The sequence below is a fragment of the Meles meles genome, chromosome 1 (genome assembly GCF_922984935.1).
Source record: "Meles meles chromosome 1, mMelMel3.1 paternal haplotype, whole genome shotgun sequence".
Lineage (NCBI taxonomy): Eukaryota > Metazoa > Chordata > Mammalia > Carnivora > Mustelidae > Meles > Meles meles.
The window spans coordinates 157446731-157459389 of record NC_060066.1 but is presented as its reverse complement, the minus strand read 5'-3'; the positions used below and the strand labels follow the sequence as shown (position 1 = coordinate 157459389).

Below are 12659 nucleotides of genomic sequence, written 5' to 3'. Positions count from 1 at the left end.
GAGATAAATAGTTGAATGGCTTGGGCCCAGAAGGTAGCATGGTAAACAAACTCAGTGAGTGTGACAACCATCATTCAGCAACCAGAACCCTTCTCTTTCCTATTTCTTGCACATTCTTAAATTTGCTTCACTATAATTTTGAGAGGACTTTATATCCTCTTCTGGTATTTGATAATTTGAGTATTTCCTCAAGTATAAACATAACGAATGACTGATGTATACTCTACTCTGAAATGAAAGTATGTTCGCCCTTGACGAGTGCATTTGATTTTCACAGCTCCCAGATTTTCTCTAGGTGTGTGTTCTGGGAAAGGGCATTGATTGGGAAGAATCAATCCACCTTTTATAGCAGTGGTTCTAAACTCCTTTCAAAATATAATAAAAGCTATCGTCCATCTCTCCAGTAGGAAAAAAGTCACTGAAACTATGACTTTGGACACCAATGGGTCCTTTGCTGTTTTGCTATAGGCCAAGAAAGTCGACTAAGGATGATTGTAGCCTTTTCTGACAATGGTTGCTGAATTTAGGAAAGGAAAGAGAGGGAAATAGAAAAAAAAATCAGGACATCATTTCACAAAATACTGGTAACCAAAAGGACTTTAACAAAGGAGCTCTTGTACTACTGGGGATAATTCTGTTAGCTTGTAAGAAAGGCCTCACATAGATTCAAAAGGGACTTTGAGAGATATGTAAAATATCTTATCATTATTTAAAATGCACTTTGTGGAAGAACCAGGGATCTGGGGAGCCCCTGCAGGGGAAGATTCTGAGACCATAGAACCGAAGCTCCATTCATCCCACATCTACCAAAGAAGTCCTGTTTTCATAGATATTACCAACTGGGCTTCCACATAAGATTGTATTTGAAGAAAGTGTTTCATAACTTACAGAGGACTGGAAACCACTCTTCTAGATATTGTCCATATAGAGAATCACACACTGAACTTCTGAATCTGGATTATCAGAATCTGAGAAAGGTTATTGGCTGATATACAATATTGTACCATAGGACAAGGGTGACCACAGAATAGTTTATCTAATTCTAAGTATATAAAAAGTGGCTTCTATGAAGCCCTAAAAAGGTAGATTTAGAATTAGTAAAAACATAAAGTAGTAAAAAGAATTAAGAATTGAGTACCCCAAATTACAGAAAAGGTTGCATAAAAATAGTTGCAAATAGAGGCGCCTGGGTGGCTCAGTGGGTTAAGCCTCTTCCTTCGGCTCAGGTCATGATCCCAGGGTCCTGGGATCGAGTCCCACATAGGGCTTTCTGCTCAGCAGGGAGCCTGCTTCCCCTCTCTCTCTGCTCTGCCTCTCTATCTGCTTGTGATCTCTCTCTCTGTCAAATAAATAAATAAAATCTTTAAAGAAAATAGTTGCAAGTAGTTGTAGATAAAAGCAGAGTCAGTTATTCAGATCAATGAGATAGTTATGGGGACGTCCTTTATTGTTAAGGCTGATGTTGAAGAGGGAGAAGGTCTTCTACAAATTCTTCTTTTGATACAATTCAAGGGTAAAAAAAGGTACCTGCTTAGGTCCCATCCACTATCATCCACTATGACGATATCTAAACTTTTATGACCTTCTTCTAGTTTTCAGTTCAGACATTTAGCTGTTATTAGTCACGAGCCATGGTATAAATAAGTAAACCCCATAGGTATATATGTTGAACAGTGTGGAATTGCCAATATTTAGCCTTTTCAACTAAAAATGGCAGTTTCGTATGGCCGCAACCTAGCATTTTCTTGAACACATTCTTCCCTAGTTTTGAGGCCAAAAAAAAAAAAAAAAATAGATGTATTATAGATAATGTCCTCCCCTCTGCATTCCATCTTCCAGTTAACCCACAGGGGTCCCACTCTTCTTTGATGGCTTGATAAGAGCAGCTGAAGAGGTCTGAATGAGCCTACTGGTTGAAAGTAAAGAGAAAGTAGTCAAGTCCTGTCTTCTCTTGTTCAACAGCTCTTGTCAAGGCTTTTCCTGGGGCTCCTCAAGGGGACAATCATATAGAGCTAAAGTTACAGTAGCCCTAAAATCCCCTTGGTTAGTCCTTTAACCATGTATTTTATCTCCTCTACAGGCCCTTTAGTGACAGAATATCTAAAACACAGTGTTCTATAAAATGAAATGTTAAAATGCTGTGCGGGAGAGTAAGGCAGGTGAAAGAGTTGAGACTTCTTCTCAAGGAAGCCGGGCAGAGGCAGCAGCTCCGATTGCTTTTGGAGTGCACTCATGAAGGCTGTGCCCAAGTCCTTTAAAAGCTGGTTTCCTTCCCAAGTAAACATGGCTGCCAGCGAGAGCAACTGTGTGCTGGCTCACAAAGGAGGGGAAGAAGTGAAATGTATCAGCAGTGCAGGATTTGCAGGCATTTCTGAGATCACATAAAAGCAAAGTGGACATTTCTTCTCAATGCTATTAGGACTCATCCCTCCCGTGTGGGCCCCTTCGGTTTGCCTGCCTGCAAGGAGGCTGCTGAGAATCATTCAAGCCAGTTAAAGAAATGGCTTCAAGTAAGTATCTGAAACACAAACACATTAGCTCAAAGTGCTTGAAACACAGTAATAATCACAAAGTCCTTACTTCTTCTCTCCTTTGTACCATTCAAAGGCCGGAGGCGGCACACCTGCACCTTCGCATCTTATCAATCCACTGCGTCCTGGGGCCACGGTGCCAGATTTAATTTCCTGAATTGTAGGAGCAACTGAAAAAGAAACAAACAAACAAAGAAACTGGTGGGTAAGTAAAACTAATCTTCAGCAGAAATATAACACACATATATTTTTATTCCTTCTATATTCAAAGCAATCGTATGCCTGATAGGCCAATACATCACATTTTCAGTGTTTTATGCTTCTAATACAAGTCTAGTCATTTTCAGCTTCATTTTTCAAGTTGGACAATAGATGAATGTTCCCAAGGAGTGCAGAGTAAATGCAATACATTTTGGCCTTACTTCCTGTTGGAAAAATGGCATTGTTGAGGGGAACACTTCATCTGTACTCCAGTCAAACTACACTTCCATAATAGCTCTCATTTATTGAGTGATCACTGGGAGCCAGTCCCTGGGCTGGGTGCTTTATGTTCATGATTTCCTCATGGTAATACTCAAAGCTAGATGGTATTATCCCAATATCATAAATTGAACACTGAAGCTCAGAGAGGTTAAATAATTTATCTAAGGTCACACAGCTACTTAGCTGCAGAATTTGGGTTTAATACTGGCATACTGACTTATTAGTCTGTGTTTTCTTCTGTCTGTTCCCTGAGCTTTAACACATCAGTGATTTTTTTTTTTTTTTTTTTGGTTGTTTCTTCTACCTGAAAATGCTATTCTTTTCCATTTCCACAGATGCTGGCTTGATTAGGTGTCTCCATACTCTTTCCTATTGCTCTGGTTGAAAATAGCTTTCCCTTCTCTGAATAGTTTATCTAAATCTCTCTCATGCCATATACTTTCTATCTTGTATTGTAATTATTTATGGGTATGCCAGGCTTGCTTGTTAGCTGTCTGAAGGCAGGGTGAGTATCTCGTCCATCTTTGCATGTTCAGAGATCAAAGCACACAAAATGATGCTTAAAAACTCCTTGTAGCATAGCCACTCCTTTACTCATCAAATAGCTGTTGAGCGATCAGTATATGCTGGACATTTCTCAAGGCACAAAGCAGTCCAACTCCCTAATGTGATGCAGCTTATGTTCCAGATGGAGGGGGGGATGTGGAGACAGACTAGAAGCAGTGCATAAAATAAATAAGCAATTTAAATAAATGTTAGAAGGTGACGAAAGATAATAAAAAAAATTAGGGCAAGATAAGAGAAATATGAGCCAAGGGATATATGGCAATTGTATGTAGGGTGATTTGAGGAAGATTCATTGAGAAAGTGAGATTTGCATGAAGACTAGTAGCAAGTCTTTATGTAGTAAGTAGTAAGTAAATAAGTAAGTAGTGAGTAAGTAAGACTTGTAGTAAGGCCGTAAGGCTGAGGCAAGCCTGGTTTGCTTGAAAAATACCAAAGATAACCATGTGGCTGAAGCAAGAGAAAGACGGGAGATGATCAGGAGATGGAGTGTGATGGTTAATTTTCTGTCAACCTGACTGCATTGCAGTGTCCAGGTACGTGCCAAGCATTACTTTTGGGTTTGTCTGGTTCTGTATGGAAATACTATTCAGGTCAGTGGACTCAAGCCCTCCCATGTGGGTGCACACCCAGCAGTCCACTAAGGCCTGAATAGAATAAAAGGCAGAGGAAGGGAGAATCCCCCACATCACCTGACTGCTTGAAGTAAAACATTGGTCTTCTACCCTCACACTAAGTTTTATATCGTTGGCTCTCCTGGTTCTCGTTGGCTTTCAGACTTGGACGGAGCTATACCATGGACTTCCCTGGGTTTTCACTTGCAGACAGCAACTTGGGGATCTTCTAAGCTTGCATAATCACATGAGCTAGTCCTCATAATATAATCTCTTTGTGTGTGTGTATATGTGTGTGTAGGTAGATATGTATAAATATGTATGTTTGTATTTATCTCTCTAGGCATCTACAGATTTATAGATATACGTGTGTATGTCCATATTGAAGTATATCTATATAGAAATGTAGTTATATATATACACACCCACATATATTATTGGCTCTGTTTTTCTGGAGAACTCTGACTAATGCATGGGGCCAAAGGATGGAAGATCAGATAGGACTGTGAAGGCCATTTTAAGGACTTGGTTTTATTTTGAGTGAAATGGTGAACTACCATAAAAGAGAGATATAATCTGACTTTTATTTCAAAGGCAATTTTGGCTGTTGTGTTGAGAAGAGACAATAGTGAGGCCAGGAGGGAAGCTGAGCACTTGTAGGAAGCTGTGGCGATTAGTAAGACAAGAGATGTTGCCAGCTCGGGTTAGGGTAGAGGCACTAGAGGTAATGAAAGTAATTGGCTTTGAGTCTGTTGTGAAGTTGCAGCCAACAGGATTTTCCCAACAGATGTGAAAAGAAGAGATGAGTCCAGGGTGACTTCATCTGGCTTCACTGGAAGGTTAGAATACCAATTGCCTGAGATAGGTAAGAGTAAGTTGATGAGTTTTAGAGAAAAACATTAAGAGTCATATGCATGGGTCGTTTTCTTTTGATAGATTTCATTTTTTAGAGTAGTTTCAGTTCACACAAAACCGAGTGGAAGGTAGAGAGTTCTCCCATATACCCCTTGCCCCAGTACATGCATGGCCTCTCTGTTATCAATAGCCCACACCACAGCGGTACATTTGTTATGGTTGAACCTACACTGACACATCTTTATCATCTAAAATCCATAGTTTACATTAGTTTTCACTCTTGGTGTTTATCCTATGGGTTTAGAGGAAAGCATAATGACATATAACTATCATTATAATATCATACAAATGATTTTCACTGTCCTAAAAATCTTCTCGGCTCTGCCTCTTAATCTCTACTACCTCTCCACCCCTGGAAACCTCTGACTGTTTTATTGTTTCCAAAGTTTTGCATTTTCCAGACTGTTATATAGTTGTGATCATGGAGCATGTAACCTTTTCAGATTGACTTTTTTCATTAGTGTTAGGCATTTACGGTTCTCCATGTCCTTTCATGGCTTGATAGATTAATTCTTTTTAGCACAGAATAATATTCCGTCATCTGGAAGCACCACAGTTTATTCATCCATTCACTTATTAAGAAATATCTTGGTTGCTTCCATGTATTGGCAATTATACATGAAGCTGCTGTAAATATCCATGCACAAGTTTTTGCATACCTAAATTTAAGTTCCTTTGGGTAAATACAAAGGAGTGCAATTGTTGAATCACACATAAAGGCATGTTTAGTTTTGTAAGAAACTACCAAACTGTTTTCCAAAGTGGAAAACACTTTGCATTCCCACCAGCAATGTAAGAGAGCTCTTGTTGGTCCACATCCTTGCCAGCATTTGGGGCTGTCTGTATTCCACATTATGGTCATTCTATTAGGTGTGTAGAGGTATCCCGTTGTTTCGATTTGCATTTCATTGCTGACATATGACATGGAGCATCTTTTCATATACTCAATTTTTATCTGTATATCTTTGGTGATGTATATCTTCTGTTAATGTCTTTGGCCCATTTTTTTTAATTAGGTTGTTTATATTCTTGTTGTTGAGTTTTCTTTGTATATTTTGGATAACCATCCTTTATCAGATGTGCCTTTTAAAAATACTTTTCCCCAATGTGTGGATTCTGTTTTCAGACTCTTAATAGTGTTTCACAGAGTCAAAATTTCTAATTGTAATGAACTCTAGCTTATCAGTGATTTTTTTCATGGATGGTACATTCCTTTTGGTGTTGCAACTGTATCTGTCTATCATATCTATTTTCTAGATATGCGTATCTATTTTCATAAATATTTTCTTTTTCTATCACTCTTTTTAACATACTACATATTTGAAATAACACTATGAGAAAGCGTTCAACACAACAGGAACCTTGAAAACGCAAATACTAATTCATTCAGACAAATAACCCGAGTAAGTGCGCACTCTGGATATAGTTTAGGTTTCTTTAGAAAGCAATAAAAAAGTACAGAGTTTAATGATTTTTCAATATGCAGTGAATATGAAAACTGTAAACACCCTTACAACAGAACATTGCCCTTCCTTTTAAAAATACCCTAGGAAATTCATCATTTTCTGTTAAGGGTGATACTTCACTTTGAAATTATAGCACCTCTATTTCTCTGTGGTATTTTTATTCTTAATAGTAAAAGTTCAATTTATAGTTCTAGAAGGAAACTTGCAAAGAAATATTATTTTTATTAAAGTGCTTGCTAATAACTTGGTGAAAAACAATAAAAAGTGTTACCAAAAATATTTGAAGAAAATGTTATGAGATAATACATAAGCTCATTTTATATGTATATAAGTAGTATATATGTAAATATGTAAATCTATTTACATATATATATCTATGTGTGTGTATATACATATATATATACACAAATATATATATATACACATTCTTGCATACAATATAAGAAATCATTTAATATCATCTGCGAAGAGTGATAGTTTGACTTCTTCTTTACCAATTTGGATGCCTTTAATTTCTTCTTGTTGTCTGATTGCTGAGGCTAGGACTTCTAATACTATGTTGAATAGCAGTGGTGATAATGGACATCCCTGCCATGTTCCTGACCTTAATGGAAAAGCTTTCAGTTTTTCTCCATTGAGAATGATATTTGCGGTGGGTTTTTCATAGATGGCTTTGATAATATTGAGGTATGTGCCCTCTATCCCTACACTTTGAAGAGTTTTGATCAGGAAGGGATGCTGTACTTTGTCAAATGCTTTTTCAGCATCTATTGAGAGTATCATATGGTTCTTGTTCTTTCTTTTATTAATGTGTTCTATCACATTGATTGATTTGCGGATGTTGAACCAACCCTGCAGCCCTGGAATAAATCCCACTTGATCGTGGTGAATAATCCTTTTTTTTTTTTTAATTTTTTTTTTTTTAATTTTTTTTTCTTTTTTTTACAGATTGAGAGAGAGAGAGAGATTACAAGTAGGCAGAGCAGCAGCCAGAGAAGGGAGGAAGCAGGCTCCCTGCCAAGCAGAGAGCCCGATACGGGGCTCGATCCCAGGACCCTGAGATCATGACCTGAGCTGAAGGCAGAGGCTTAACCCACTGAGCCACCCAGGCGCCCCGTGAATAATCCTTTTAATGTACTGTTGAATCCTATTGGCTGGAAGACATCCAGATGGCCAACAGACACATGAAAAAGTGCTCCACGTCACTCGGCATCAGGGAAATACAAATCAAAACCACAATGAGATATCACCTCACACCAGTCAGAATGGCTAAAATTAACAAGTCAGGAAATGACAGATGCTGGAGAGGATGTGGAGAAAGGGGAACCCTCCTCCACTGTTGGTGGGAATGCAAGCTGGTGCAACCACTCTGGAAAACAACATGGAGGTTCCTCAAAATGTTGAAAATAGAACTACCCTATGACCCAGCAATTGCACTACTGGGTATTTACCCTAAAGATACAAACATAGTGATCCAAAGGGGCACGTGTACCCGAATGTTTATAGCAGCAATGTCTACAATAGCCAGACTATGGAAAGAACCTAGATGTCCATCAACAGATGAATGGATAAAGAAGATGTGGTACATATACACAATGGAATACTATGCAGCCATCAAAAGAAATGAAATCTTGCCATTTGCGACGACGTGGATGGAACTAGAGCGTATCATGCTTAGTGAAATAAGTCAATCGGAGAAAGACAACTATCATATGATCTCCCTGATATGAGGACATGGAGAAGCAACATGGGGGGGTAGGGGGATAGGAGAAGAATAAATGAAACAAGATGGGATTGGGAGGGAGACAAACCATAAATGACTCTTAATCTCACAAAACAAACTGGGGGTTGCTGGGGGGAGGTGGGATTGGGAGAGGGGGAGCGGGCTATGGACATTGGGGAGGGGAGGCGAACCATAAGAGACTATGGACTCTGAAAAACAACCGGAGGGTTTTGAAGGGTCAGGGGTGGGAGGTTGGGGGAACAGGTGGTGGGTAATGGGGAGGGCACGTTTTGCATGGAGCACTGGGTGTTGTGCAAAAAGAATGAATACTGTTACGCTGAAAAAATAAATAAAATGGAAAAAAAAAAGAAATCATTTAATAAATTTACTTACCTTTGTAAAGCAAAATTCACATCTCCCCATAAATGGCAACAGAATACACAAAAGATATCTATAAATAAAACTCCACTTATTTGTCAATTACTATGATACTTTTTTGCGTGTGCAAGGTCTAGGTAGGACTGTATTTCCACTCTTGTTCTCAGAGGCTTTAATCTCTCTTTCTCTCCCTGTCACACTAAGAGGCCATAACCTTTTATAATATCCAACTATTATTGAAGATGAAATAACCATATGCAACAGGAGATCCATCACAAGCTTCTATTGATAACCTGGTTAGTTTAATTACTCTCTTGTTTGTCAAGGGGGCCATGACTCATTATAAACAAAACCATGAAATCCGGAACATTGCCTGAAAACCCATGCGTAATGAACCAAAATAAAATCTAATTTGTCATTAAAAGGCTTTTATGCAGTTCTTTGTGCATATGGCTCAACACTAGGTGTTTTACCACACAAGTTAAAGAAACATGATCCTGTTGTCTAGAGGTTCACAGGCTGCTCTGATGGACACAGAAAATGGAAAGATACCTAAAATGTCATATGGATGCATAGATGAAAAATGACTCAAGAATTAACATTGTACATAAGAAAAATGTCCTAAGAACAGTTTGTGTGTTAGAGAATTAAAGGGCTATGGGCTATGGGTAATCAATGTGGAGAGGGGAATCTAACGTAGATTTCATTTTGAGGTTAAAATTATACATTTGAGGGACTCTAGGGTGCCTCAGTCAGTTAAGTGGCTGTCTTCTGCTCAGGTCATGATCCCAGGTCCTGGGATGGAGCCTTGCATCAGGTTCCCTGCTCAGTGGAATGGCGCTTCTCCCTCTCCCTCTGCCTGCCACTGTGCCTACTTTTGCTATCTCTCTGTCAAATAAATAAATAAAATCTTTAAAAAATAAAATAAATTAAATATACACTTGAACTTGAAGGTGCTATTGATTTTTCTCAGGGACATGAATGAGCCCTTATTCATATTATTCTCCCACTCTTAAAAATGACTGTTCAAGGGGTGCCTGGGTAGCTCAGTGGGTTAAAGCCTCTGCCTTCAGGTCAGGTCACGATCCCAGGGTCCTGGATCGAACCCCACATTGGGTTCACTGCTCGCCAGGGAGCCTGCTTCCTCCTCTCTCTCCGCCTGCCTCTCTGCTACTTGTGATCTCTCTGTCAAATAAATAAACAAAAATCTTTTAAAAAAAATGAACTGTTCAAGAAGTGGGTTTATCCACTTACCTATTCTTCATTCCTTTATTAAATATTTTTATTAGGGACCATGTTAATGAAAAAAGAATGATGTCCCTGGCCTCATAGGACTAACATTTTTGAGGGGTATAAAGGTATGTATGCATATATATGCATGTCCAAGAGTAAGTAAGTAAATAAATAAATAGTAAGAAAGTTGTATGAACTGAGATGGGAATTGATCACAGTAAAAGAAAAAGGAATTCCAAGATGTATTATTTTCTGTGGTGCAGTCATGGAGTCCCTTACTGATAAAGCAGTATTTGAGTAGAAAATTAAATGATGACAGAAAAGAAATCATGTGGTCATCTGTAGTAAATTATTACAATAAAAGAAAACAGAAAAGTGAAAGGCCTTGAGTTGAGAGCATGCTTGAGGTCGGAACATGTTTAAAAGATTTAAGTAGCAGCAAAATGGTCATCATGGTCTGAGCAGATGAGAGGAAGATCCAGAAGAGAAGATTGGGCAGGTAGCTGGGGCTTAATTTTTGTAGTGTGGTAACCCATAGTAGAGCCTCTGAATTTTGTTCTAAGGAGATGAAGTTTTGGAGATTTTAAGCAGAATGACATGGTTTGATTAACTTTTTATAAATACTCTTTGGCTGCTGAGCAGTACATGGTCTGCAGAGAGGCAGGAGGGGAAACAGGCAGAACTGCTAGGAGGCTGTTGTAGTAATTTTGAGAATGATGAGAAAGTTATTGGCCAATCCATAAAAAAGGAAAGAATTGAGAGAAAATTTAATTAAATAGATCATTGGTCACACTGGACCTAAGTCAACTCATTTTAGTTAACTGGCAGTGAGAGGACATTTTTAGTGAAATTCCAAGTTTATATCATTCTGAACCCTATTGCTTTGTGTAAATAAAATAGTTATATGTTCTCAAAAATTTCTGATTATACCAAGCAGGTTTCTTTTCTAGAGCACACCCCAGAGAGACTGATGTGCATGTATACCTTATGGATATTTTATAGTATAAAGCTTCTTCCAAACTTATGAGACCATGGAATAGTAGAAGGTTTTATATTGAAGTCCTGTGGGCCTAATATTTCTTGGGATTTAATCTAGGTGTGTTGGACAGTGGGACTAGTAGATATCTAAGGTCTAATCCACATCCTGTGTTATGTGATTCATGACTTTTCTCAGGTCAACAGTCAACCTTGGTTTGACAGGTTTCTATGTGCTCATGAGCTATAATGCACTCATGGATTATGTTAGGAAAAGGCCATGGTTATTTGCATCATAAGGAGTAGCTGCTTATTTGCCAGAAATATATACCTCACGACAATTATGATTAAGTCTCAAACTGGAGCTATCGAAAGGAATTACAAGTATGTTTAGTTGTACAAAACACGCATTTTCTAATAAAAAAATGTCCTGTGTTTTAAGAAATCATATTGAGCCCTTTCTAGAAGAGACAATCATGTGGTAAAATCTGAATGATTGCTCCCAGAACCTATTTCTTTTATCATGATATTCCATTGATCTGTGAATTTCGGCCCTGATCCAGTTGTGTAAGTTGCTTTTACAGGGAATGGGAGTGTAAAGATGGTCATTTACATGTGTTTATGTTTCTGGAACTGGGTTTTTTTTTTCCCCCATAAAGATAGTTTTTGTTTTGTTTGGATGTAACTTCTTCCAATTATACCAAAGTAGCAAAGAAAGTGTATTACTTGAGCCTCTCAAATTCGTAAGTACGATGGCATCCTTTGGGATAGACTGATTTGTGTGCACTGCTGAAATTTAGGAATACTATCCTTATATCAAATTGTCTATGGCTGTGAGCTGAAGCAATTGCATACTGAAATAAATAAATGTTAGAGAAATGTTACTAGACAGATGTGGGGGGCAGCAAAGAACAGATGTTGGGAAAAGCCAGCAGTGAAAGGGTCAAGAAGGGGTATTTAACACCTGTGTGATTAGATGCTCATAAAAGAGGAGTGTTTCCTTCTCATTTACTCAGTGGGATTATTTCCATTCATTGTTTAGCCAGTCATTTCAGGATAAAGATAATTAAAGGTTCTTCATCCAAAACTCCAGGCTCTGCAGGTGCAAGCAACAGAACCTCAGCACTTGGCACCCAATAAGCCTAATCAAGATTCAAGTTTTCTTAATTACATGACAATAGCCACAAAGACCTTCTTCCTCTCTTGTCATTCCCAGTGGGAGCTTTGGTTTTGTACAAAGTTCTATTATCAAAAAGATGAGTGAATCCAAGAATTATTTCAATAGCCTTAGTGAATTGAGGTAGTACAAATGAAACTCTACATCTCCAAAGGCAAACAAATTTGACACCATCCCTCTCTCTCAAGTGATGGACAATAATAAAGGAGCCATATTAAATAGTTAAAAGGATAAAGAAGAAAGGAGCAATAGTGAAGAGAAGTAAATCATGAGGAAATCTGTCCTACAGAAGCTTTGTAGGAAAACACTGTGGTAAATAAGCATGTTGACTTTAGTCTAAATCATAGAACTTGTGAGCTACACCAAAGAAGCCTCAGTCAGATAAACCATCTTTGAAAAAAATTTAAGTTTTCCAGTACCTACTAGAAAACACATCATATAGGAAGTGCTCAATACACAATTGTTACAGATGACGATGATGATAGTTGAAAATTTCTTCTTTGAAGATAGGTTGCACCTTAGGGTAAGGATAATGAAATCTTTCAAAGGCTGTCATAGATCTTACTGAAGTGGATCACAAGGTCAATAAACTCTTTCCAT

The 12659-nt window shown here is 38.2% G+C and overlaps 1 protein-coding gene across 1 annotated transcript in view; it reads right to left on the bottom strand.

Annotated features, from left to right (window-relative positions):
- NEGR1 (neuronal growth regulator 1) overlaps positions 1–12659 on the bottom strand; it is an 888884-nt gene that overhangs the window by 199189 nt on the left and 677036 nt on the right. The window contains exon 5 of the mRNA XM_045978404.1: positions 2581–2701. Coding sequence (XP_045834360.1) covers positions 2581–2701 — 121 coding nt within the window. The remainder of the gene's footprint in view (positions 1–2580; positions 2702–12659) is intronic.